The sequence below is a fragment of the Gobio gobio genome, assembly GCF_949357685.1.
Source record: "Gobio gobio genome assembly, chromosome: 2".
Classification (NCBI taxonomy): Eukaryota; Metazoa; Chordata; class Actinopteri; order Cypriniformes; family Gobionidae; genus Gobio; species Gobio gobio.
Window position 1 is genome coordinate 46,411,450 of NC_137098.1, and position 27,399 is coordinate 46,438,848.

The 27,399-nt window shown below is 38.8% G+C and overlaps 1 protein-coding gene across 1 annotated transcript in view; it reads right to left on the minus strand.

Moving 5' to 3' along the window:
- Positions 1 to 27,399, minus strand: part of lgr4 (leucine-rich repeat containing G protein-coupled receptor 4) — a 72,652-nt gene that overhangs the window by 21,603 nt on the left and 23,650 nt on the right. Inside the window, exons 3-5 of the mRNA XM_079805147.1 lie at positions 16,780 to 16,851; positions 5,713 to 5,784; positions 4,694 to 4,765 (exon numbers count right to left, since the gene is read on the minus strand). Of these exons, the coding sequence (XP_079661273.1) occupies positions 4,694 to 4,765; positions 5,713 to 5,784; positions 16,780 to 16,851 (216 nt within the window). The remainder of the gene's footprint in view (positions 1 to 4,693; positions 4,766 to 5,712; positions 5,785 to 16,779; positions 16,852 to 27,399) is intronic.

The following is a 27,399-nucleotide window of genomic DNA, read 5'->3' on the forward strand; positions in this document are numbered from 1 at the left end:
CTATTTTTAAACTATGTGCCAATCAGCTGTATCGGCCCAAAAAAATGATCATCTTGATTATCTAACCTGCTAGTTTCATGGCTCGTTTCCACCGAGCGGTATGGTTCAGTACAGTTCAGTACGGTACGCAATTTTTGCAGTTTCCATGGTCAGAAGTTGTGAATGGTAATCATTTATTGGCACCCTTCCATTGGGGTACCTAGCACAGTAGCCCAGTACTAAAGGGTGGAGCTAGACCAAGGTGCCCAAACAGTTTGCCCTTTCTCTCTCTTCACCGTTCCCACGTCTCAGACATCAAATGCATAAAATATTAACCTTTATAGACCTAGTATTTTTTGAGTAAAAAAAAAACCCGCTGTAATTATTTTAAAAAACAGTTATTTATTTAACCTTACAAGATCACTGATTACATTCAGCTCTGAGCTGCGTTGCGCTGTGTGTGCCGGAGGAGGAGGGGCGGAGCTACAAGGAGCTATGAGCTGTGAGGATTTTATTGATAGTCAAATGGAGTAACGAGATTTAACGCAAGCTCTTTTAATGCTTTTCATTGGTTGTTAAATATTTGTGAAATCCACTGACAGACGTAAAGGATGACCAATAGCATTGCTTTATGAAAAAAATTGTAACACTTAAAGGGATATTTCACCGCTGGAAAGATGAATGTGTATTTAAATTGGGTAATTTATGTTGTAGAAATGTGAAATTATTTTAGAAGTTGGTGCCTCTAGACTGAGAAAAGACAGAAAATGTATTTTTGGCTCATGTGGATGAAACGCAACAACTACCAGAATGCACTTGCTTCGCTGCCCTACGAGGCCACTCCCGAGCCACGCCTACCGGTTACAGAGGGCAGTATCGGAAGAAATGATACAACTAGGCTACTAGTTGAAAAGACGTGGTTTTATCGTGAGTCCGCCTCCACCAGTCTGCCCCAGCTTGAGTCTGCCTGGGCTCTTCCTCCTGACCGCAAAGCAGGTCTTGCTCCTCTGCTGCAGCAGCTGCTCCAACTGCCTCTTGTTCCTCCATCATCCGCAACTGTTCCTCACTGTATTGCGGCTCGTACAGGTAGCCACTAGCATCAGAATCTTCAAAATCCCCTTCTTCCAAATAGGCTTGCTGCGATAGTCGGTGTTGCCGGTGTTACCGGTGTTCAGGCGAAACACCGGTTGCATCACTTGCCCATCTGACAGACCAGATGATTGCGAAAGATTTGGTTTCAAAGCGAAATGTAAAAGTGCCTATTTAAGTGAGTTTGTCATTGTACTGTGTTGATGTTGTGTTTTTCATTAATAATAATAGGCTAATGAACCCACAATTCAAGCAGCCCGCCCCCGAATTGGAGCTAATTCGAAACCAAAAGTAAAATGAGGACGGCCGCACGGTCATTCATTCACAGCAGCACAGTCACACCATCGTGGTTAGCCTACTACTCAGCTTTCTCCACAGAGCAAGAGTTTGTTAGCTTAGCTTAAAACAAAAAAGATGGCTAACACTATCTGTACATTCTGTGAGTGAGATCCCATCCCTATGGGCGGGTTGAAAACATGTGGAACTAGCTCCTTCTACTGGCTGTAGTCTCTAGCCTCTGGACAAAAAAGCCTCCCATGATGCTAAATGACAATTTTTGCGTCATCTGAGGTTTTTTCCAGACACAAAATACAAAAATCTCTCTTCTCAGGGTTCATGAGAGAGGGAAGCACAGTCATTCGAATGTACTACTGGATTTCTACTGATACAAAGCTTAATGCTAATCGGTGAAGTATCCCTTTAATAATAACGTTCAGTTATAAGTAAGTTATTAGTTAATGATGAACTAATCATTTACAAAACATGACTATACATTCATAAATGATTAATAAGTAACATGCTAACATTTTATGAATGTTTTGTTTATTCAGTTATAAGTCATTTATAAATGATTATCCCCTTGAAAACCAAAAAATACTGTTTTAGCATTCTGCATGTTCGTGCTTTTGAACACAGACCAGCTTACAAATTAAGCATACATCAATAAATTACTAATCATTTACTAATGGTTTGTTCATTATTTGATCAAGATTAATCATTGCTTATTGAGATGATCCTAAAACCATTTTGACATAAATACTTCAATGATTTATAATTGATAAATAAAGTATCAACTAATAACTCAAACATCTATGATTGATCTGTTTTGATTTTTCATGATTTACAATTTTTTGGGTTACAGCACATTTGTAAATTGTTAACATACCACTTTTTAATAAGTTATAAAAATATAGTCATGTTTTATAAATTAGTTCATCATTAACTAATCATTTATAAATGACTTATGACTGAATTAACAAAACATTTATAAAATGTTAGCTTATAACTTATGAACATATAGTCATGTTTTGTAAATGATTAGTTAATCATTAACTTATACTTATTCTAATTTACTTATACTAATTACTTATAAGTGAGTTTATAACTGAACGTTATTGACAGCAATGAAATTAGGGTTTAAATTCGAAATCGCATTTTAACATACTACTCATGCTACTCATACTATATGGCAGGAATAGCAAGAGTAGTATGCTAGAACGCTTATCTAAATTCAGCCAGGGTAGATCTCTGACAAATTTAAAAGTAGATCTTTATTCAAAAAAGGTTGGTTGATTGGTTGACAGAGAATCGTCATTTGCGCTTGCTTTTTCGGCTGTGTTTTTCCTTGCAGCCTGGGCTCAAGCAAAGCATGTCTTCCGAGAAGCAAGAACAAGATCTAATGTATGTCGCCCATTGTTGTTTACTGTGTCGCTTTCTTCTTTGTGGGAGAAGGACGTTGATCGCTACACCACGCCTATCAGAAGGGTACTGTTGGTGGTGGAAATGCAAGCCGGATCAGAGTTTACTGTAATTGTAATCGAATCGTACTGTACTGAACCGTACCACTCAGTGGAAACGAGACATTAGGCCGTGTGTCCACCAAAGCGTTTTTAGAAAGGCATGAGCATAACGAGGCGCTGAGCATCTATTTCATGCTCAAGCGTTGAGCACTCTGCATTTTTTTACTGGTAACCGAGAGTAAAAGAATGTTCAACTTTGAGTAAAACGCAGCTCTCATCACTGTCGCTTTTTACCCAGCCGACCAATCACAGTGGAGGAGGGGCGGGACAAATACAACACAACCAACCGCCACATTCTGCATGTACAATGTCAACAGATGACAACAACAACAAGCATAATAATGGAACAAAATCATTTAAAACAAGAGCCAGAGCAAATACTAGAGATGTTCCGATACCCTTTTTGCCTTCCCGATACCGATTTCGATACCTGGGCTCAGCGTATTGGCCGATACCGAGTACTGATCCGATACCTGGGTGTGTATCTGTATATACTACTAGCCCTGTATGAATTGCTAGAATTATTTTATGGTGTGCTTCAGACTTAACCCTAAATAAAACATGAACAAATACATACAGTGAACTACTGCATTTATTACAGTATTTTTTCATTATCTGACATGCATTTGACAGTAATATTATTTATTTTTCTTAAGCGAAAAAGAACGTCAAATGCAGCCACAAATCTAACACTGCAAACTGAAAAAGGTATTTTAGATTTAAAATATAACTGTATAAAAAAAACTGTATAATTATGTAGGAATATAAAAAAAATTATATATTAATCAGAAAATAATCGCTTCACAACCTTCTAGGCATAATTATTATTAATACATAGAGCTAAGGCTACAACAGTAGCTTAATATATTCTGTCCATTTCTTCATGTTAAATCGAACTTTTATTTGACGGGTAGCCGTGAACAGCTTTGAGTGTCTGTGTTCATTATATGACCCAGTAAATTCATATGAAGTGATGGTTTATGCGTTCATGTCCTCATATATTAACCATAGACTGTAAAAACGCACGTAGAGGTAGAGGTAGTGAAACTGGCGCCTGCCACACAGAGACGACCATAGACGGAGATGACATACTGCTAAACAGTGGACATACTGCTAACGCTTTTTCATTTCTTCTTCGCTGCTCTAAACAGTGGTTGCTTGTGGCAACCATACACACACAGCACAACTTCCTGTGTTTGCAATGCATTCTGAGCAGCGAAGAAGAACCATGCAGCAGTTAGGCAAAGCTAGCGGTCATAATAACTAGGTCTTGTTTAAGAAAATGATATTGGATCGGTACATGGGTTCAAGTACTTGCCGATACCGATGCCAGAATTTGTTGTGGTATCGGTGATATTTCCGATACTAGTATCGGAATCGGAACAACTCTAGCAAATACTTTGCATTGTATCAACATTTTTCTATAGAATCAATACAGAAACAAACTAATCTGTGAAATAAGATACTAGTAACACTTACGTGGATATTCCGTATCATAGCAAGCAAACGGTCTCAAATGAAAGAAAACGCTGCACTGCCAAAATGCTCTCAAGCGCTCACAGCGAGGCGTTTTCAGCAGAGCGCCTAGCATTTTCAGCTGGCTAAAAACGCTTTGGTGGACACACTTGTGTTTTCACACCCTTAGAATTTTGAACGCAGGGATAATTGTATTAATAATATTTCTTAACTATCCGGATATTAGCTGATCTTTAATTTCATATTAAGAAATTGTGTATAGAGAACCAATCTTTTGAACAGTAGTGTATATTGAAATATATTTGCTCTAGATGGAGATAGAGAGAGAGAAAGAAGAGGGAGATTCTTACAAAGACTGCAGGGCATGGAGATTCTTGAGAGCTGCACTGGGGACGGTCTTCAACTGATTGTTCTGAAGCATCCTGAAAAATAGGTTTAAAACACCATCATTATTTACTCTGTTCACCTCTATGGCACATCTGTCTGATATCACAGCACAGCACAACACAATACATATACACTTCTCTACAACATTTCTTCACAAATCATGAGCACAGATAACCACAATATGAGCTCTAGTGTTGATGTAGTATGTATTTGTGTGTGTGTCTTGTCCTGAACTAATCACAGTGCATATCTTGCTTCCTCTACACTATCAGCTCTCTGGCGTCACTCAAATGGCATAGGCCACGAGGACAGCTTTTCCCATTTAGTGCCAGGCCACAGCACACAACTACACACTAACACACATATATATTCACATACACGTAGCCCAGCCAAGAGGCATTCGAAACAAGACCACAGTAAATAAAAACTGGTCCCAAATCATCTCCAACATCTACAGTTCCAAAGTCCTTGGCGCTTGGTACACAATCAGTTTCCCTAACTCATTCCCAATTTCCCACAACAGTGTCTGGATGAGCCTGTGCAGCACTGTGGGGCTTTGAAACAGCCCTGGACGAGGACAGGAAGAGGAAAAATGAGTTTTATGTAAAGCATGGCTGAGGGGGCAGCTGATAAGCTGCATTTGAATTGGCTCACAAACACCTGAAGGACAAAATATGAGTTAGAGCAAAGAGAGAGAGAGAGAGAGAGAGAGAGAGAGAGAGAGAGAGAGAGAGAGAGAGAGAGAGAGAGAGAGAGAGAGAATGCATCACAATGAAAGATACTTCATCAGACACTGACAGACTTGCTGACCCAGTAGCAGTGAAATTCCTGTTAGTTACACAACACCACTTAACAACTCAACAAAACACACAGCAGGATCTACTGCTCTCTCGCTGCGCTATACAAGATCGTCTCTCTGGGTGAACGAGTAAGCCTGTATCAAATAGAGGTGTGTGTGTGTGAGAGTGTGTGGAATACTTACAGGACTTTAAGCTGATGGAGGCCAGACAGAGCCTCTGGGTGGATGAAAGCAAGGTCATTACCAGCCAAACGTCTATGGAGAGAGAAAGATATATCATTTCAGATAGACTGTGAAAAAAATGTCCTTCTGATGGAAAGGTGGAGAAAGGGTGTCAAAGGGAGTGAATGTAAAGTTGTGAGTAGGAAGGAACACAGAAAGAGCGATTAAAAAAGGAATAGCTACAACTCTAAACTAGGCTGGATGAGCTATTGTAAAATGCTGATAAACTCACACGCAAATATACATTTTGCATTCATTTTTATAACTGACCCTTCCCTAAACCCTGCCTTAAAATGAAACAGACCAATCCTTTTGCTTAGTAACAATCTTTTGCTTTTTTATGTGAGCCAACGGGAGTTTAATTGGCAATAGTTTTAATAAAATTAAACAGTTTAAGAAAACGTTCCCACAGCTCAGAGCATCGTCGTTGCTTTGTCATTCATAATTATTAACTTGCATCTAGAGTTCTTGGGCACCTAATCACCATATTGATTACAAGGATCACATGACACTGAAAACTGTGAGTAATGGCTGCTGAAAAATCAGCTTTGCCATCGCAGAAATAAATTACATATTAAAATATATTCAAATATTTTTTTTTTTATTGTAATAATATTTAACAATGTTACCGTTTTATTGCATTCAAATGCAATAAGGAGACTTCACACACATACATCAATATCACGTTATTGCATAATTAAAATTTGACTAATAATAAGAATTATACCAATATTAATATTTCCCACTTTCTGAGCACATTTTACTAAAAATCATGCGGTTTACAGACATCTCCAGTTTATGCCTATGGGATATTCTGTAAAGCTTGTCTAGATTAACAACAGTAACTAAGCGGGGTTTGCTTAGCAAAGGGTCAACTGCCATGTCACTTGACAACCATAAACGGGCTACAAGCTTAGTGCGGGAGTACAATATATATACAGCAGTCAATATCTGCGGTGCTGAAAGTAGTGTGTGTGATAAGCGCTGCTCTCTCCTGAAGTGCTAACTTGTTCTCTGTTGGCAAATGCCTCCACAGACTTTCTGTCTGATTGGGCAGCACAAATACCTAAGACGTGTCAGAATGTGATGGCTGGAATGAATGTGATATGAAGTTCTGATTGTACAGTTATGTTTTGGGCTGGACAACACACACTCAGACACATTCTATTCAGAGATAATCAAGTGGACATCTTGAGTCTGAATTTCACATGGTGTGTGAAGGTATGTACACAGGTTAAGCTGTACAACACACAGTATATATGGGTTTGTAATTGCTGCATGTGCAGTTACTGGTGTGTGAGTGTGCTTGTGTGTGGTAAGGCGGGCAGAGGGTACACATAACTTCACCAAATCAGGTCTGAGAGATTAACACCAGATTTATCACCCACTGAAACTGGAGTCAGAAAACTCTCTCACACTCATCTAACTCTTCTTATCATCATCTCTCTCTCTCTTTCTCTCTCTCTATCTCTATCCGCCAGGAGCAGAAATAGGCCACAGCATTTCAGAAAGAACAGAAAGCCTTCCATTTGCCCCTCATTACAGGAAGTGCTGGACTACACACATTTATCTAGATGTTTACAGCATCAGGATGTGTTAACTGCCCCTTGGTGGCCCTTAGATGCATGTCTGAAATAAATCACATCTAAAATAGGGCTGCACAATATTGGCATTGCGATATTTTGTTTTTCTGCTATATATTGTGATATGACAACAATTTCACCACATGACTTGAATAGCTCTGTTTGAATACTTGAATAGAATTAATAATTCTAGAATGATTGGGGTGATTTTGTAGGGGAGTGCATCTGCATAGAAAATTATAAACAAATTACAAGCATAGATAAAATACAATAGAATAGAATAGATCAAAGATACAAATGAAATAAACTGTGCTTATGCTTTTCAGACAAGTCTAACAGGAATTGAATAATCAAGTGTAAAATAACACTGCATACTCTTCACTGTATAATGTAAATATAATTAATCTTTGTTAAAGATATAAAGATATATATTTTTTGTCTTTTGTTTGATTAACATAAATGAAATGATACAGACAGCAGGTTTATTATGCTGCTGTCACTTTAAGACCAAATGCATGATAAGATGATATGCATCAGTTTTCTATCTCAATTGTTTATGTTTACTTAAGACATAAGCGACTGTGTTTACAAGGATACTTGCCAAGACGGCATTTTGACATAATTTTGCGTGCGTGTGTGTGTATGTTCAAGCACAAAAAGAAGAGAAAGAGAACTGAATTTGGTGTTCGTGTGCTGCCTTCATTGCTCTGCATCTTGAATGCTTTAAACTCACTTGAATGTTTAAACAGGACTTAAAACACGTGCAAATGATAAACTCTATGATGGTTAAACTTTACAATTAATCTGCGAATCACGTGCATTCTGAACCATGGGGCCTGGTCGGATCACCTACGATCCCTTTTGTTATCGCACTTTCTATATCGTGGTGCAGCCCTAATCTAAATTATCTTCTTTTGTGTTCAGCAGAAGAAAGAAATTCATAAAGGTTTGGAACAACTTGAGGGTGAGTAAATGATGACAGAATTTTCATGTTTGGGTGAACTACTCCTGAAGGGTGTAGTAAGTTTTTTGCTTATAACTGAATTTTATCTGGTTAGCACCTGGTGGCAGAAGCTGTGACTACTTCATCTACATTAGAGGTGGGCCAATCTGGCCCTCAAGATCCATTTTCCTGCAAAAGCTTAGCTCCAACCCTAATCAAACACACTTGAACAAGTTAATTAAGTTCTTCAGCATTACTAGAAAGCTACAAGAAGGTGAGTTTTATTAGGATTGAAGCTAAACTGGATCTTGAGGGCCAGAGTTACCCAGCGCTGATCTAGACCACAAACGCCTCTTTCTCAATTGATGGATTTAAAAGCTACACCACCAGTGAATTGGAAATGTATCATCATATTAAAGTAGATGCTTTGCCAGTGACCATTTTTGGAGGACTATAGAACGAAAGGTTATATTCTTTCCTGTTTTCTGAAACAAAACAAAACAAAAAACATGTATGTGAAACCTGTATGCCATGAGCATTATCACATTTTTAAATAATGTAATTCCATGAGGTCATTTGCCAGATGAACAACTGCTGATGAGATGAATGAAGGTCTTCAGGAGGTCATCACAAAAGTGATGATGCACCATTTAAGGTAAACATCTCCCTCTTTTAAACTGTCATCCTTTTCTCTACCACACCCTTACATATTCTCCATAATACCAAAGTGTATATGTAACTGTGTGGGTAATTATCTTAAGGCACAGTGTCTCCATTATTCATCTGCAAACCTGGAGACAGAGCGACAGAAAGAGGAAAGAGAGGAAAAACAACAAAAGACTGGATAATACAGCTGCAATTATGACGGTGAGGACATGGCATGGCTTATCTGTCCACAGGATCATAGGGGTTCAGCTTCTAAGTGTTGAAACATTGCCACACACAAGGAGATGGAAGGAGAGAGAAAACACAGAGAGAGATAGAAAAAAAACGGCTGGGATACTAAAAAAAGTTAATGTAAAGTAAAATGATAAACCATTGATTGACAGAATATCTCTTTCTCCAACAACGACACAAACCCCAAATTAAACAAATCAACTACAGTCCAAATGCGTTCTTGTTTACATAAACACATTTGTTGTGGCACACCAATGTGGTTGGGTTAGCTGCGGGAAAAAGACGTTCTCTCCCTCTATGTCTTTCTCTCTACATCGTTCTGCTTTGGCTGTCTCTCAAAGCCACCAGATCTGGCCAGGCTTCCATGGGTGGATTCTTATGCACACACTCAGTGTCACTACTCAGCAGTCCGATGCATCGAGCGGGGAGTTGTCACCCCTGATCTTTATTTGTCTGGAACTAATCTAAGTCTCATTCTGTGGTCAGTGTGCTGCCAGAGCTGTGTAGCACTACTCTGGAGTGTTGCTTTAGTAACCACTTCAGTAAGCACGGCAAATGTCATGTGACCTTGTGATGGGTTCAGCCAACTTTTCCAAGACAGAAGTGCCTATATAAAACAAATTACAAATGAATTAATAAGGCTGTGCAATGCTATATATCCCATATGGCATTGTCAAATTTTCCTACGGCATTGTTTAGGACACGTCCAGCGAGGCTGGATTCAGATTGCTCTAGATGACATCATTTGAAAACCACAGATTCTGAATGGTGGATTTTTTTCCCAGGTCAAAAGCTTTTATGATGCACTTTTATACATGTCTAAAAACCCTTAGTTTTTGTTCAGAACTAATTGCAGTCTTTGCACTTAATTTCTCCCCTCTAGATAGTCACTGTGCCGAGTTCTTATGAATAAAGCTGCACGATTAATAATTAAAAGATCAAGATTTTGATTCAAACACCCATGCAATGACAACGATTAGACTGTCTATTAACCCTTCCGATCACAAGTCCGATCACACCAGAACATTCAAATCTGCAATGGCTGACCCAGAGAAAGGTATGAAACAGCTTAACAAACCAGCATAATTGCTCTATATTTTGATCACTTTGTTTTGTCAGATCTCCTTTTGAAAGTAACTTGTCGCTTAAAATAATACTTATATCAATGAAATTGCTATGGCACTAGGTGGCGACAAGTGACTTAAAATGCCCCTATTATGCTATTTTAAAAAGTTTCCTAATTTAGTTTTGGAGGTCTCCAACAACAGGTTTACATGCATCTAAGGTCAAATTTTTATTTTTATTTTCTCATAATATACATTGCACATCGCATGACTCGATGAATCAGTCTCTCAAAAATCCCTCCTTTCCGCAAGCCTACTTTGCTCTGATTGGTCAGATGGCCCAGTCTGTTGTGATTGTTCTACCGCATACAGTGCATATTTCAGAAACAAACGTCCTTTACCATAACTGAACTCCAGCTCCGTCCGGCGTCCAGAGGCTTCGATAGTATACACTGTAAAGACAGTAACGATGATGTCGATGTTACACCAATCCCAGTGTGAGTCGACAAAACATTGGAAGAACTAGTTATTCAGCCTGAACCTTGAGCAGGTCATTTCTCAGTGATGGCTCTCAGTTTGAGGTACATTATGAGATGTAATTCCTCACCATCAGCATTAGCAAGGCTGTGTGTGTGTGTGTTTTACTGTTTTACTAATTTACTGCGGTGCACATGCGGTAACTGTATCAATAAAAGCGCATACAGTACGTTAGCCAAGCACTAACGAGAATGTGCAACATTAAAGTTTGCTAAACAAATCTCGCTCCATCCTTTATCTTTACTCAAAGTAGTAAGAATTACAGACAATCTGCATTAATAGACAGTTTTAGGTAATATTGCAGCCCACGGCTGATTTACAGCAGTATTTCAGTAAGACAGTAATAACATGAGTTAGCCGGTTAGCCAGATACTTACACAATATGAAACACAATAAACACATTGTAGAGCACAGCGTCTTTTCCACATGATGCTATCCAGTATCCGCTGCAGTGTTTGAGGGGGTTCAAGTTTTGCCTGGTGTCTGGTGTATGCGCACGCAATAAGTGGACGTGCAATATGCTAATGTTTCGTCTTGACGTCACAATGAAACGGCTTAGGACTCGTTTAAAAAAACGATTCATTTAATTGACTCAAGAGTCGACTCTTACTTTTGAGAGACAATAACTTTATATACGCTGCACTTTCAGATTTAAAACTTTGCAGGATGTTTTCATTCAATTAGAACTATGTTACACACTATATGAAAGGTAATTTCTCAAAAATCCATAATACGGGCACTTTAAGAATAATGTCATTGAATCATTAATTCAAGAGATGATTCATCCAGTAAGTGAAGTATATGAGTGAGTCATTGAATCATAATGCATTAAAATTAATTAAACATGTTAAAGAGACTGCAGCAATGAACATGTCAGAACCTCTAGTAAATTGCATGTTATTTTGTTTAGTTGTCTCTTGTCTGTTCAGAAACTCGGAAGAATCGTGATCTCCATTTTAAAACAAAAAAATTGTGATTCTCAATTTATCCAGAATCGTGCAGCTTTACTTATTAACAAGGCCAGTGGACTTCCAAAGCTTATAAGGCTTTACACCCTGAGACTGCCAACAAAACCTGAACAAATCTCTTGGAATATACTAGCACTAACTGAGCCCTACGGCTACTACTTTTAGCTAGACCAAATGTTAGCATAACAAAACACGTTCTCCAATTTTCTTGGCCAAAATGCACTAGTTACCTAATGTAGAATAAGAGGTGATCCAGTGCTGCAAAAATCTGGTATTGTCTGAGCTCAAGCTAAATTCCTCAAAATAAGACAACCTGAGAAGCTAGTGTGGAAAAGTACACCATGTACACACAACCAAAACCTCATGAATATTGCGCATGACTATATGACTTCAACACATAGTGACATGAATGCAGCAACAAAAAAAGTGTGTGAGTGCACCTTTAAATACAAAAAAATATCAGTCAGACACAATCTCTGGCATACTCACATGCACAATACTTATCAAGCCAGAGACATCAAAATCTAGAGAGGATTAATATTTGACAGCTCTATATCTGTCAGTGGGGGTGGATATGTTTGAAGAGAGGTGAGTGTGTGTATGTGTGTGGTTATGACAGAAGACTGCATGACTCTGAGGCAGAGAATGTTCCTCTTGGCCTTCCGCAGGTGTGCCTAACAGCACCCACAGGTCAAACAAACACACAACATTATGGGATGTGCAGGAATACTCGGATGTGGCAGCGACGATCGTTCATGAGAACAATGATCGCTGTGAATTTTAAACATACATTTATTTTTTGTCTTATTGGCTATTGCAGCATTTTGAGGGGTTCCAGATTGGTTAGCGTTAGGACAGACAGCGTGTCATCAAGACCTATTATCGAGACCAGCGAAATAAGGTGAAACTATATTTGAAAGCGTGCAGTGCCTAAATCGCTTCAATAATGATTTTATTTGATAATGATAAACATTTTATTTATTACTGTGGCAAGTTTTCAGCAGCTATAACTCCAGTCTTCAGTTAGCCTAGAAATCTAGACGCACCCTAGCGGCAGAAAATTGATTTTGCCGCGAGTGTAGTCTAGCAAATCTCGGTAGACCTGAGAGCTGGAAAAATCAAACTCTGGTCAGGCCAATCACAGCGTGTGTAGAGTTGGTGGGCGGGCTTAACATAATGACGGCACGTCAGGGCAGAGTTGCGGAGGTTCTGCGTACTACTCGTAAACAAAGCTGACGAACAGTGGTCTTTTGAATCGGCTTTGGCCGCGACTCTGGAAGACTTGGAGTTAAGCTTTTCTTTGAGAAAACAACAAAGAACGGCACTGAAGTCATTCTTAAGAAAAGAAGATATGTTCGAAGTTTTGCCTACCGGATACGGCGAAAGTCTATCAACTAACGTTAGCTCGGCTTCAACTTCTTCTTCGCTCTGGTTGGTTGTGGTGCTCATGGCGCTATCCAATTGCGTGCAGAGGGAATTTGAAAGACAACCGTTTATCCCGCCCCTCGGATTGAGCCCTGTCAATGGTGAGTTTCCAGACCCAACATCTTGTCTGGCTTGTGAGTAGGGCTGCAAATGCGTGAAATGCGTCGACGCGTCGGTGGCACACTATTTACGTTCAAGAATGGAACAGAAGATCTAGAATAATGGCAGCTTCTGCTCCCGTGCATAGTGAAAATGATCATTTATCATATAAAGCCAGACCGTGACATTCAAAAGTGTGGGAGTACTTTAAACAGAAGCCGAATAAAACTGTGCTTGGTTCGCTCTGTAACGCCGGTGTTCTGTCGATTTGTCCTACCTTGTCAGATTTTGCTACCTCCCATTAAAACAGTAGGTAGCACGATTCGACAGCAAAAAATGCTGCCTATCAGATTGTGCTACCAGCATCATATTCATCTGATTTGAGGCTTTATTAATATCCATACCTACTCCTACCCTGAACCTACCCTTAAAACTATGTAAATATTTTAAATAAATAAATATTAAATATGGATGTAAAATGCTACCTATCAGATTGTGCTACCAGAATCATATTAATGTGATTTGCTTTATTAATATCCATTAATATCCATACCTACAGTTTCACAGTGCGCGCGGTGGCAGAGCAGAAGCTGTGCGCGTGGAGAGCGGGAGCTTTCACACTGCCTGTCAATGTTGCCATGTCCGCGTTTTTTCTGCGGAATTGGGCTACTTCTACACTGTTGCCGCGGGCTGTGTCTCATGTCCGCGGGTTGAAGCGATCCCAACTATGTGATATTTAGCCCCGGGAATGAGAATTTTAGCAGGCAGCCCTGCAAAAACACACACATATTTAACCCCCCGAACGCGATGTTTACCAGAGAACCTCCCCGAAAAGCGATTGGGCTTGTTTTGGGCTAGTTTTGAGTAACGAATGGGTGGGTTTTGTTGTGAAAACCTGGCAACCCTGCTGCCAGTGTTCTCTCGCGCAGCTGAACCGTGGCGCGTGTATTGCAACATACGGTCACATTTTCCGGGGTTCTTCTCCGACCCCAGTACGTCTCGTGCTTTTATTTATTATGGGCTGCATATATCTGCTGTAAATGCGACCTGGTTCCCCTCTGTCCCAAACACATATGCATAATAACTTGCTGTATATAGGTAGTTTACATGATTAAAGTAACATTAAAGTTAAGATATGCCTCTAGCTTTAATCATTTAAATGCGTCTTTGAAGTTTGGGCAAAAACTTCTGGCAGCTTTAGTCGTTGTTTATGCACATGTATCTTCAAAATAGACGACTAGTTATACATTAACACTATGCTGAAAGCTCCTGTATGTGAACCTTTTGCAGATAAATACAAGTGCATTTTTGTTTACTATTGACACAAATCAATAAGTAAATCATACTCAACTACTATATGTAAACAACTTTTCCTAATTAGGCCTACTCTGTATACATTTTATGATGAATAGTATCTTTATATATTATGTTTAAAAAGCTTCTTGTGTTCATATATTTCATTATAAAATGGCATACTATGTACACTACCCTTCCTGAAATACAATTAATATTGTCATCATTCATTGATTTCATGTTAAAATAATATACAAATTCACTACCCTCTTTGAAATACAATAATCAGTAAAAAAGAATCATAAGATTAATCCGGAAAAATAATCGTTAGATTAGTCAACAGAAAAAATAATCGTTAGTTGCAGCTCTACTTGTGAGGCTAGTCTTCAGTCACATGACGCTTCAGAAATCCTTCTTATGTCATTCTAATATCTTACTGACCCCAAGCTTTTGAATGGCACCATATATAAAATAAAAATATATTGGGTAAAGAAGGATATTTATGTATGGATATTATAGGTTAGTTAGTTGTTGGTATTGCAACGTAGCTTTTGAGTGGTTACAACTGTCTAGAATGTGTTTTAAAATAAATGTAAGCCCAGAAAGTGAACTTCTGACCCTCTGATTAACCACACCCATTGTGTCCACTGAACCATGAGCAACCTGACAAAGAGCATCTGGCACAATACAGTGCTGTACAGGTCCCAGAGACCTCCTGCACCCCCCACCCCATTCCCAGATAGCACACGCTTCTGAAAACTCCAGTTGTCACGGAAACCATTGTTTTGCCCTCCTTCTTCCTGCCATGCATTCCTTCTCACAATGCGTTGAAAAGCAAATTGGCCTTTGACAAAGCGCTGGAGGACTGTTTGGGAATGAGAGCTGAGGAGATTGGAGTGGATGAAAGACACACGAGGGTAAGAAAACACACTCCAATCAAATGAATAAAAAAAGAAAAAGAGAGGAAAAGGGTGAACAACAAGGGGGAGCCGACTTTGAGAGCTGGTCATTTCAGCAGTCTGGAAGCGCTGGTACCTGATATCACTTAGACAGATGTTATCTGCCCTTCCCGCAGATGGGCAGACGCGGGATGAGTGAAAAGACAAACACATGGAAAAAGATCAGACACCCAATGAGAGTTCAGAACTTATTTCAGACAAACTGATAGAGACACTCCAGAAGAGTCTAAAACAGCATGTGTTTGTTCCTTTAATGCCATTAACACACGATCAAGTTAGACGTAGCTTCAAAAGCCAGTTTGGGGACATCTGACACCCGTAGCATCCTGAGATGCTCTGACTAACAATACTTGCAAGCTATGAGACCGTTCCAGATGTGCTGCACCACACTGATGGTGCTGTGGGTGGTCCCTGCTTATTCTCTGTAGTAGGTATTTGCATTTCTTGAAGAGAACTCTCAAGGTCTAATAGCTTGTTCATCTGTAAATCCATTAACATTATTTTGTTTCATATGCTGTTTCGGATGATGTTGTACTGAATATCCACAACATGGAAGAGTTTTCTGTGCCACTAAGGCTGAATAAAGGTACTTCATATTAGCAACATTTTGTCTATTGTCTAATACAATGTTTGAAGCACAGCTCACACAGAAGTCACTTTCAAACCAAGCAGCTTTCTTTTGGTCAATGTGGCGAATTTGCATGACCAACTTCAACACAATACAAAATCTCATGTGGATTCCTATTGAAATTGGATTTTGTCCATGAAAATTTGCTTAACAACGATAAATGTTACTGTGCACCTAAATAGCAGTAGAGCATTAACAGTGACTGCAGCATCAAAGCGTCTGAAAGTCACGCATTTTCAGTGATAGTTGCCGATCTGAGGCAACGACTGCTGTATCAAAGTAGAGCACAATGTGGTGACTACCAAAAGAAATGAAGACAATGGAGCTCACGTAATCCAACCAGCTGACACTGAAACCAGCAGCGATTTAATGGATGCCATGTGTATAGTTTTAAAGTTGTTTCAGCAGTTCTATAAACATTTCAAAATCTAAAAATAGGAAAATATTACAAAATAGGGCCATACTCAAGAATAAAGGCTGAGCAAAGGATCATTTCAAATCATAGAGGTGTTCCATTTATCATCTTTTTCCATGACAGTACTTGAAAACAGTGCCAAACATATATAAGAAGTAGAAAAAAAGAGCATGAGGAAATAGTGAAAGAGAAAAAAAAAAACAGATATCCTCCTCACAGTTCTTCCAGATAGGGCAGGTTTCTGAAGACATTAGCAGGCAGCTCAGTGATGTTGTTCATGCTGATGTCCCTATGGAAACAAAAGAACAAATGCTCATAGTTAGTGGTTGAGCAGTACTATTTCTATAACACAAACATTTACATTTGCTCTTTGGATGCATTTCTTTTTTTTAATACACATTTTATGGTTGGGTTCTTCAATATTTTTTTTGGAAGAGAAGAGATCATGGATGGCTTGTGCTGTAATTCCGCTCACTTGCCAACCCTGGCTGTGCACAGACACTCATTTCAACCAGAACTTGAAGAGATTTCATGTTCATAATATCATAACTGTGTTAAAGCTGCTCCCTCCACAATCCAAAAAGACCATTTATTACAAATAAAGTGTAAAAAAAAAAAAAAAAAAAAGCGTGAATATATGAGTTCGGTATATTGTTATTGTAAATGTAAAATATATAATAAGTTGACAATATACGGAAAACAAAAGAAAGAGTAAAATGACTCCTTTAACACAATTCGAAATAGAACAACTCAAAAAGCCTGTCACGAGGCAACATACATTATTTCAATTTGATAAATTTCTTTGAGCGATCCCTCCCACAGATGATGTTCATGCAAGTTCAAACAGAGATCTGTATGTCTCTGACGACTGATAAGACCTGAATCCAGATCAGGCAGTGAGATCAAGCATCACGCAACAATAATTTAAGAAAGCAAAGTGTATTTGATGTCATCAGTGCTGCACTATGGTGTTTTACCTCTACTGTCATGCAAGTATGACATCAAAGGCTTAGTTCTTTGGAGAGTGCTTGGAAGATGCATTTCCAACCCAAAAATCAATCAACATATACATATTAGGACTGTGCAATTAATCGTAAGTTTATTTTTGATTTAATGATTATGAAAATAAGATAATCAAGGTTAAACGATTATTGTGCCTCTGCCACATTCAGTGGTTCACTTTTGGTCCCCCCATCCTCAACTTAACATCAAAATCAGCTGAATAAGAGTGTTGTAAAATGCAGTCTACTGTTGCTAAATGTCTGGTCACCCTAGAGATGTGTCAGTATTAGATTCAAGCATTCGGTCAGCCTAAAATACCTGTCTATCACAATGTTAATCAAACAAAAAATTGTGTATGTGTTACCTACTATACCTGAAAAACTGTATTTTAAAAAGAAAATCTCTATTGTTTTTGTTCTATTGTTTGTACTTTGCTTCTTTGTTCTTTTTAATATAAACAAATACAGAAATTATAAATAACTAGAAATAATAATAATACAAATATAAATAACTAAAACAATTATGTATCTGTATCGCAAAATAAAAATTTCAGAAATTTTCTGGGGTGGGGGAATCCGTTGCGTATTCAACCATAAGAATTCTGGTCACCGTATCCAATTTTGACCAAAAAAAATCATGATTATGACTTTTGCCATAATTGAGCAGCCCTAATACATATATTCATAATATCTTTATTTCCCATCATCCTCTATAATCTCTAATGCTTTGTGCAAATATAACGATGATCCGAGTCTTTTAGCTGCATGTGGCTCCATATAGAACATAAAGTGATTTCTGAGTTACATATGAATGGGGTTACACATCATTGACATTGAGTATTACCACATTGAGTATTCCCCTTAATAATGTCCATAAAAAAAAAAAGTTTTTTTTTTTAGGAAACACTATTACTATTACAAACTTTATCATCATGAAATCTAATTTTCATCCAATGAGGCGGATCAAATTAAATGGTAATTTATAGTAATTTATTTACAAAGAAACAAAGTGCACACTGTATGGCAAAATTATCTGAATTCACTCAGATTTGTGTACAAAGTGCTGTTTGTATGTCTGTCACTGCGCATACATCAAGCCTGACAGACTTCTTTTTCAAACATTGTTATGCAGTCCATTATCATGTTGCTTCATAAAAGACATGTTGATAAATAGGCTCATGGGTTTTCTGAAAGTTAAGGATGCCCAGGGACCGTCAAGCTTCAAAAAATTAGCTTGGGCTAATCTTGAAGCTTCACAGCCTCTGGTCACCGTTCACTTTCATTGTATGGAAAAGAGTAACTTTTTATTTTCTGAGATTTTCTGCTAAACTGTAACAAAACAAAAAAAATTAATTCAGGTTTGGAGTGAGTAAATGATGGTGAACTATCCCTTTAAGTGAAATCCTCTAGTTTCCCCTCATTATTTTTTCTTCTCTTATTTTCTATAGAAATATCTCTGTCCCTCCTTCTCCCCCTAAGGCTCTGAAGCTCTGAGCATAGGGAGAGAGAGAGAGAGAGAGAGAGAGAGAGAGAGAGAGAGAGAGAGAGAGAGAGAGAGAGAGAGAGAGAGAGAGAGAGAGAGAGAGAGAGAGAGAGAGAGAGAGAGAGGGAGCAGAGGCTGTCAAGGAGACGGAGAGATAGCAAGTAGCAGCATGACAAAAATGCAGGCAGTACACAAAGTGTTTTCCTCTCTCTCTCTTTCTCTTTCTCCATTTGGGCTGAAAGGTGAAGTGTGTGGGCAGCTAAAAAAGCAAATGGTAGATCTGCAGCGAGAGAGGTCAGAACACTGACCTGAAAACACCCACCGTTAGAGAGACGCCACAACACAAACTCACAGAGAGGAAATGAGAAGCAGTGCATGTAGATCATAATAAGTGTGTTTTTATGTGGCATTCTACTTGTTATACATTTCAGTCCTCTTGTTTATTTATCCTGCTGTATTCCAGCCAGCATTGAGTGTGTGTCTGTTTCTGTCTTTGTTCTGGAGGAGATGCACTGAAGCCCAGGCAGGTCTTTTCAGCTGGGGCCGAGATCTTGATTAGGAATCCATTATGTGTGGCTTCAAAAGCTGGGCCGCACACAGTAGACATGGAGACGGGGTCTGACGGAGCCCAACAAACATGCTACAATAGCTAATGAGGCACATCCCCATCCCTGGAGGTAGAGAAAAACAAGGGAAAGAGAGTCTCCGCCATCTTGGATTTCACTGCAAGGGCTGTCTTGAGTCTTGAAAGCATATATGAGCATGAGGGCCTCTGGCCACACTGTGTATCAGATTACCCCTCCCCCATCACACACACCAAAAGGGGCCTCCCTATCCCCCCTGCAGCTATGACCTTCCATCGCTCCGCTATCTTTTTTTTTTGATCCACAGGTTACCTGCCCTATCCAATTACCCTTCAGACTGCTTTCAATGGACCATGTACCATCAGAACACTCCCCTTTCTCCTCTCATTCCTTATCACTCACTCTTTCCGTATTGGTGGTGTCCCTGGGCCCCTATTTGTGCAGCGGTCCCGGTGGTCCTCTGGATACATTATGTATTACTGACAGTCCTGTTGCTCCTGTACTCACACACACACACACACACACACACACACACACACACACACACACAAACACACTCCTCCACGCCCACAGCCTTTCGCCCTACTGCAAACTCTCTCAGTCTTTTGGCTGATGTGCCTGGGAGCAGGATGAGAGAGAGCAAAAGAAGACTGTGTATGTGTGTTTGGGTCTGTGAATGTGATCTCTATCCCTGAGTAGCAGGTTTCCTCATTAGGGGCCAGGGGCCGCACTGCAGTGACAAAGACAGGGACGGAGACAGAGGCCTACTGGAGCCGTTACCGGAGGAAACTCTATCCTATGAGACTGATAACATGTGCTCTTAAATAGTGTGTGCGTTTGTGACTGTGTGAGACCAGTTCTACTGCATTTATGTTTAAATAAAGCATAATTATTAACCTTGTGCATGTGGACCTTAAAGGTGATGTGTCTCGTTTATGTCACCAAACTGAATTGCAAAAATATTAACAAGTCTCAAACTTCTACACTGAAAATTTTCAAACTGCTAGTAAATTGAACAAACAAACAATTACAAAGAAATTGTATATTTTCTTTTAACATACACACCACAACAAAATTAGTCTAGTCTAGTTCTTACATTTAAGGGATATTTTACCCCAAAATGACAATTCTGTCTTTATTTACTCCATCTCAAGTTTTCCATCTGTGGAACACAAATAAGACTTTTTGAATTTTTTTTGTTTTTTTTTTCTCTCTAAATGGGGTCAATGAGGTCAAATATGTTATATGACTCACGGAATTCTTCAAAATGAACTATATTGCCAAAAGTATTGGGACACCCCTCCAAATAATTGAATTCAGTTGTTCCAATCAGTTCCATGGCCAAAGGTGTATGAAATCAAGCACCTAGACATGCAGACGCTTCTACAAACATTTGTGAAAGAATGGGTCGCTCTCAGGAGCTCAGTGAATTCAAGCATGGCACCCTGATAGGTTGCCACCTGTGCAATAAGTCCATTCGTGAAATTTGCTCACTACTCAATATTCCACAGTCAACTGTTGGTATTATAACAAAGTAGAAGCAATTGGGAACAACAACTCAGCTATGAAGTGGTAGGCCACGTAAAAATACAGGGCGAGGTCAGCGCATACTGTGACGCACAGTGTGCAGAAGTTCTGCAGAGTCAGTAGCTACAGACCTCCAAACTTCGTGTGGCCTTCAGATTAGCTCAAGAACAGTGCATAGAGAGCTTCATGGGTTTTCATGGCCCTGTAGCTGCATCCAAGCCTTACATCACCAAGTGCAATGATGATTAGATTTTTGCTGATTTGGCGATATTTTTCAACTTGTTTTGACATTTTAAATCATCTTGAAATTTTTTTAAATAAATTAATAAACTATATATAAAATGATTTAGGTTTGTGATTTGTATTCGTCATGTAGGCTATAGCTCCTGACATTTTAAATGAAATCAGACTCTAGGGGCCAGATTTACTAACAGCTTGCGCCTAAGAAATTAATTGCTGCTTTATTTATTCAGAAACAGAGATAACTTCAATCTTATGTGTATTTTACTTTTCATTTTTATTAGTCTAACAACAGCACACCTCTAAATAAATAGGACTTGGAGGTAATAGTAATAATATAATATATTTCTATTATAATTTCTTCAAGTTAAACCAAACTTTTATTTTTAACGGGTTGTAGTGACTTGTGAAGACGTGTGTCCTATAGCATGAGTTTAACTAGGTTTCTGTTTTTTTCCTGCTCCATTGCTGTTACTCTTACTGACAGGCAGAAAATCTGCAGTGCTCTGATATTTGTGTGCATATGATATGACGATAGTTTTATCAAATGAAATGCTGGTGAAGTGACTCTCTGATTAAGTTCATGTGTTCATGTCCTCATATAGTGAGACGGCAGACACTGAAAACACCCCAAGCATCATGAGAGCTTCAGTATGTGTGTAGTAGAAGATACTGCGGCGTTCATTCAGACAGAGACACGCAGAACATGCAGACTTAAGATTTCAATAGCAGATTTCACTATTTGAATAACTTTTTGAGCTTTAATATTCACAGACATTAGTCCATATTGCGATTTGATTCATTGTACAGGCCTGCTTTTGATTTATTAATCCAAAAATTGATCAATTCAGACATTATACTTTACACAGTAATTTCCATTTGTGTGACTGGTTAAAGAGAGTGAAGTGTGTGGATTATTTTATTTTATAGTTTTTATAAAGTTATAACCATTAGAAAGAAGAGTATGCAGTTAATAAAGGTCCCCTCTCAATACACTCTACATAGCGCTCTCTGTGGCCACTGAATAGATTTTCAGCTATACACTGGTATGGTGGTATTTGAAAAATACATAATGTACACAAAATTGAAACTGGTATACCGGCCCAGCGCTAAGCCAAAACATATTTGAGCTTGTTGAAAATGTAAAAAAGTCTTGTTTTAAACACCAGTGACAGAAACAATGTAATACCTGCTGGTATTGTGAAGGTGAAATCCTGCAACATGCTCAAACACTTGAAGATTTCAGCTTGCAAAGGCAGATACAATTTGGCATTGTCATTAAATTACTAACTCTAGGAATACAAATAAGGACCACCCTAAGCGCTACAGATGGAGCGTGACTGAATGGAAAATACATACTACAAACATGGAAGGAAGAAGAAAAGCTTTGTGTTAGGAGAGCTCAGGAACATGTCAAGTCTCAACAGAGCACTGCAGATTTTCTGCCTGTCAGTAAGAGTAACAGAAATAGAGCAGGAAAGAGACAGAAGCCTAGTTAAACTCATGCTATAGGACAGAGAACATTGATTTATGAATGATAGCCTTATTTTCTAAGAGGATAGCGTCATTCGCTTTTTCTAAAACAACATTTATTCTTTAAGAGCTTAAATGCAAGATGCTTTCTAAATCACTCTGCAAGAAGCACAACAAGCCTGTTTGTCCTGGACTGAACTCAGGGGTAAATTCACTAAACATTTAACATTTTGCACATCTTCGCACAAAAACCTGCACATATTCACTAACTACATGGAGTCTAATTCAGTTTTTTGAAAAATACAAAGCATAAGAGAATATAGGATAATAGCGTTACACCCAGACATATACTATATATACACACTATTTATCCAATACTCTTCAGTTAAATAATATAACAAAATGCAATGCTGTTGTGAGTATTATTCTATAAAATGCAATGCTGTTGTGAGTATTATTCTATAAAATGCAATGCTGTTGTGAGTATTATTCTATAGAGACCTACTAGATGACACATATCAGTAGATAAGAAAATATATGAAAATGATAAACAATTAATGTAAAAAACATTTAAATATTAGAGCTGGATAAATTGAAAATCACTTTTTTTTGTAGTTGTTTCAAATAGATATCAAGATTCTCCCATGATCCTGTCCAGACACAAAACATTAAACAATGTTATTTGAAATGCCATTTGTTACTCCATTTTGATCACTACCATCAACATCAGTGTTTATATCGGAAACATAAACTTTTATACCAGTACTTATGTGATCATTTTAATATTTTTAACACAGAAATAGTGATACTATGTGGTTGACAAGAAGGTTTGTGAAGCTATTTCACACGTAAAGAGTGCTTGAACACAGATTTGAGTGTTCCAGTATGATTTTATCATAGGTTCAATAATAGACACAGGGAATCGTTGTCACTTAGGAATCGCATGGGTGATTGAATCAAGATCGCAATCTTTTAACAATTAATTGTGTAGCTCTATTAAATATCATTCAAAAATATCAGTTAAAATTATACGCGATCTCTCCTCAGAGCCAACCTGAAAGATCCAGAATTGAGCTGGGCAAATTGCATTCACAATGGATTTTGTGGGTGTGTTTACAGCTTTACTAATTCTTTAGTGAATCAGACGGTAATCCATGAACTTTTGCAGGAATCCAATCAATAGTGACTGCTCTCTGCAGGCTCCTAAACTCCTCCGCTCAGACTCTGAGGGTTAACTTTTACATTTCCACTGCATCAGTGAAACATGGGAGCATCCGCGTGTCGGCAAACCACACCAGCACCGCAGCAGGCCTTTCGGTGGCCGCAGCTGCCCACAGAGCCCCACATCACAGCTGGGCCAGCCCGCTCACAGCCCTGCCAAGCCCTGAAGAAGCCCAGCCACAGCCTGCCCCATGATAAGGCCTGTAGATGTGGTGTGTGTGTGTTGTGTGTGTGTGGTGTGTGTGTGTGTGTGTGTGTGTGTGTGTGTGTGTGTGTGTGTGTGTGTGTGTGTGTGTGTGTGTGTGTGTGTGTGTGTGTGTGTGTGTGTGTGTGTGTGTGTGTGTGTGTGTGTGTGTGTGTGTGTGGTGTCGTTCACCGGCTAGCTTTTGGGCAACTCCATTTGATTGACAGCCCTACAAATGATGTCTTTTAAGGAACAAGCCTAAAACCTTAAAAATTTACTTGTGCTCACGAAAAAGAGACTTTTCATCCAATTGTATATACATGTTTGAGTATCTCACATGGACCTATTCTCTAATCTTATACAGAAAATTCCTGGGCTTTTCAGTCACTTGTGAATAGTATAATTTAAGGGTGCTCCAATAAATTGATATCAGCCGATAATAGATTTATAGCTATAGTTTGATCGGTGGTCTCTAAAAAGGTCGATTAGATGACGCAGGAGGACATAAAACTCGCGAGACAATTTTACTATGTTCCGCTAAAATTGCTTCACTACATTCACCAGTCTGGCTGTTCTACCAGGTGTCTGAAAAGGACAATAAATTTGCAACGTCTTTGCGGAGAGCAACAACAGCAACGCTACATGGTGTGCTATCGTTCCTCCCTAAAAGCCCGAACTTAACGTCCAAATCAGCTAGGTCAGTGATTGTCATAAAATGCAATCTACTGTTGCTAAAATGCAGGATGCGCTCGATAATAAAAAAAAGAATCATTAAAACTGCATTAAGCCACGAAAGTGATACTGTTCCCAAAGTGGTTTTCTGTGCGCACATTTTGAGACTTTGTGGAAGTAAACTGCAAGTAAAGTGAACTTTGAGCTTCAGGTAAGCACCCAAGCAGTTAAATCCACCGAAATATGTCAAAATGCCCAGCTTGGTGTGTTTTTCATTAAACATCGTCGGTTACGTCTTAAGTGACCATAAAAAGTCAGTGTTTCCCTCAGATTAGAAACCAATTTGTGGTGGCGGACGGGCGGGCGGTGGCATGGGATGGGGGTGGTATCGTTTTCGATCTTGATTCAGTATCAATTCATATGTGTATAGCCTACTGTACATATAGGGAAAAATAAGTTTGCCTTTTTAGCACTATTTTAATCTTTTCTTGGGTTAAATTATATTTGCTCACATTCATTAATATTCACTTGTGTGTGCTTATATAAGTATCATTAAAAATATTAGGATATAAGTTATTAACTTTTTTAAACTTCACATTTAAAGAAATCTAGTGTTTGATAATGTCTAAATATTTATCAAAATGCAAAAGCTAAAAATAGGTAAGCAGTTGTGATCTGCATTACTTTTTTGAGCAACCAGACTAGATGCATGTATATTTATTAAAGAGCCATGCAAGCACCTGGTGGATAAACCATGGCATTACAAATGAAAATTATTATTTTTCCAGCCACAAAATGACTCTAATTTGCCGCTTTGCATTGGAATTCTCTATTTTAACTAGGGCTGAACGATGCATCGAATTTTCATCGTCATCGCGTTATGAACTCGCACGATGAACACATCGCAACCGACAGCCTGACACGATGAATAAGGGAAAACAGTTTATTACATGCGCCAATCTGAGTAACGTATTCTGAATACTTGGATTACTTCCACATTGAATTGCATTTTATAAGTCTAGGAATGCGGCCATCAAATCCTGCTTACTAAACATATATTATAAAATATTTAGCTGCCGTCAACGGGGCCAACGGCGCTTGGGCGTGTAAATCAGCGCATAGGAGAATATAAAGTTGCACGTCAACTAAGCTGGAGCACCGGCGGTGGGCGGCCAAAACACCTTTTTTTGTTTGTGAATGCTCTTTTACGTGAATATTAATGACACGAGTGAAGCACAAAGCTTCATTTACAAAATAAATAATAGGTTTGCAATTAAATGTTACATCGCAGCCATGGAAACATATAGGCTGAACGAGAGAGGAAGCTTTGTGTGGTGAGACAAATTTAAGATTGCTTGCGTTTTGATATCTGGTCACACGATTTTCCTCGAATTTAACAATAGGCTTAGGTTTACTCCATTTTATTCTACTGGACATGGAATCTCTTATTTGTTTCCCCACATCCTCATTTATGTCTCTCACAGGGGATTAAACGTGTCTTCCTTGTTTGATTAATTTAGGAGTAGCCTATAGGCTATATTCGCATCATTTACTGTGGTAAAGTAGAAAACGGAGTAGGACAGAAACATTTTCTTCAAACTTTACTTTATTTAACACAGTTTGTGCTTGCTATTAGACTTGGTCAAGATTTTGTAGCGTATTTCATACACGCCGGAGATTTTTAGTTTCGCTTTCTCTCACAGCGCATAATCAAACAAAGCCTCAGTTCTTGCCCCTGCGGAAGATAATTTCGTTCTTCGCATTTTACTACAAGTAGCCTATCAGTTTTGGAACATCAGGAGAAAACATTAAGATATTAGAAAACGATGCTTCTTTCCTGCTCGTGTCTTCCCTTTCAGCGCAAAGAGGCATGACGCACGACTGTGAGGAAATATAAATGATTTTTTTCTTTAACTAATATTTAACTTATACTATTTATATTTTGATTATTTACAGATATTTATTTAAAGGTCCCGTTTTTCGTGTTTTTTTGAAGCTTTGATTGTGTTTACAGTGTGCAATATAACATGTGTTCATGTTTCATGTGTAAAAAAACACAGTATTTTTCACACAATTTACTTATCTGTATACTCCTGTTTTCACTGTCCTCAAAACGGCCTGAGAATGTCCTCGTTCTATGAAGTCCCTCCTTCAGAAATACGTAACGAGTTCTGATTGTGCCAGCGGTTCCCGTGTTGTGATTCGACAGCAGCTTAGCTCACGTTGCCCGGAAAGGTCACGCTTCTTACCATAACGGGGAGATGAACGCGCTCAAACTACACCCCCTGAAGGCAAAACAAAGGTGATTTGACTCCGGGATGAAAATAACAGCGTCTGATGGCGACATGGCGACAAACGCAACCGAACCGAACCGAACCGAACGAAACGCAACGCAACACTAACGCTTCCTCTTCTCCACGAGGGAGCAACAAGACCACGCCCCCTTTTTCGC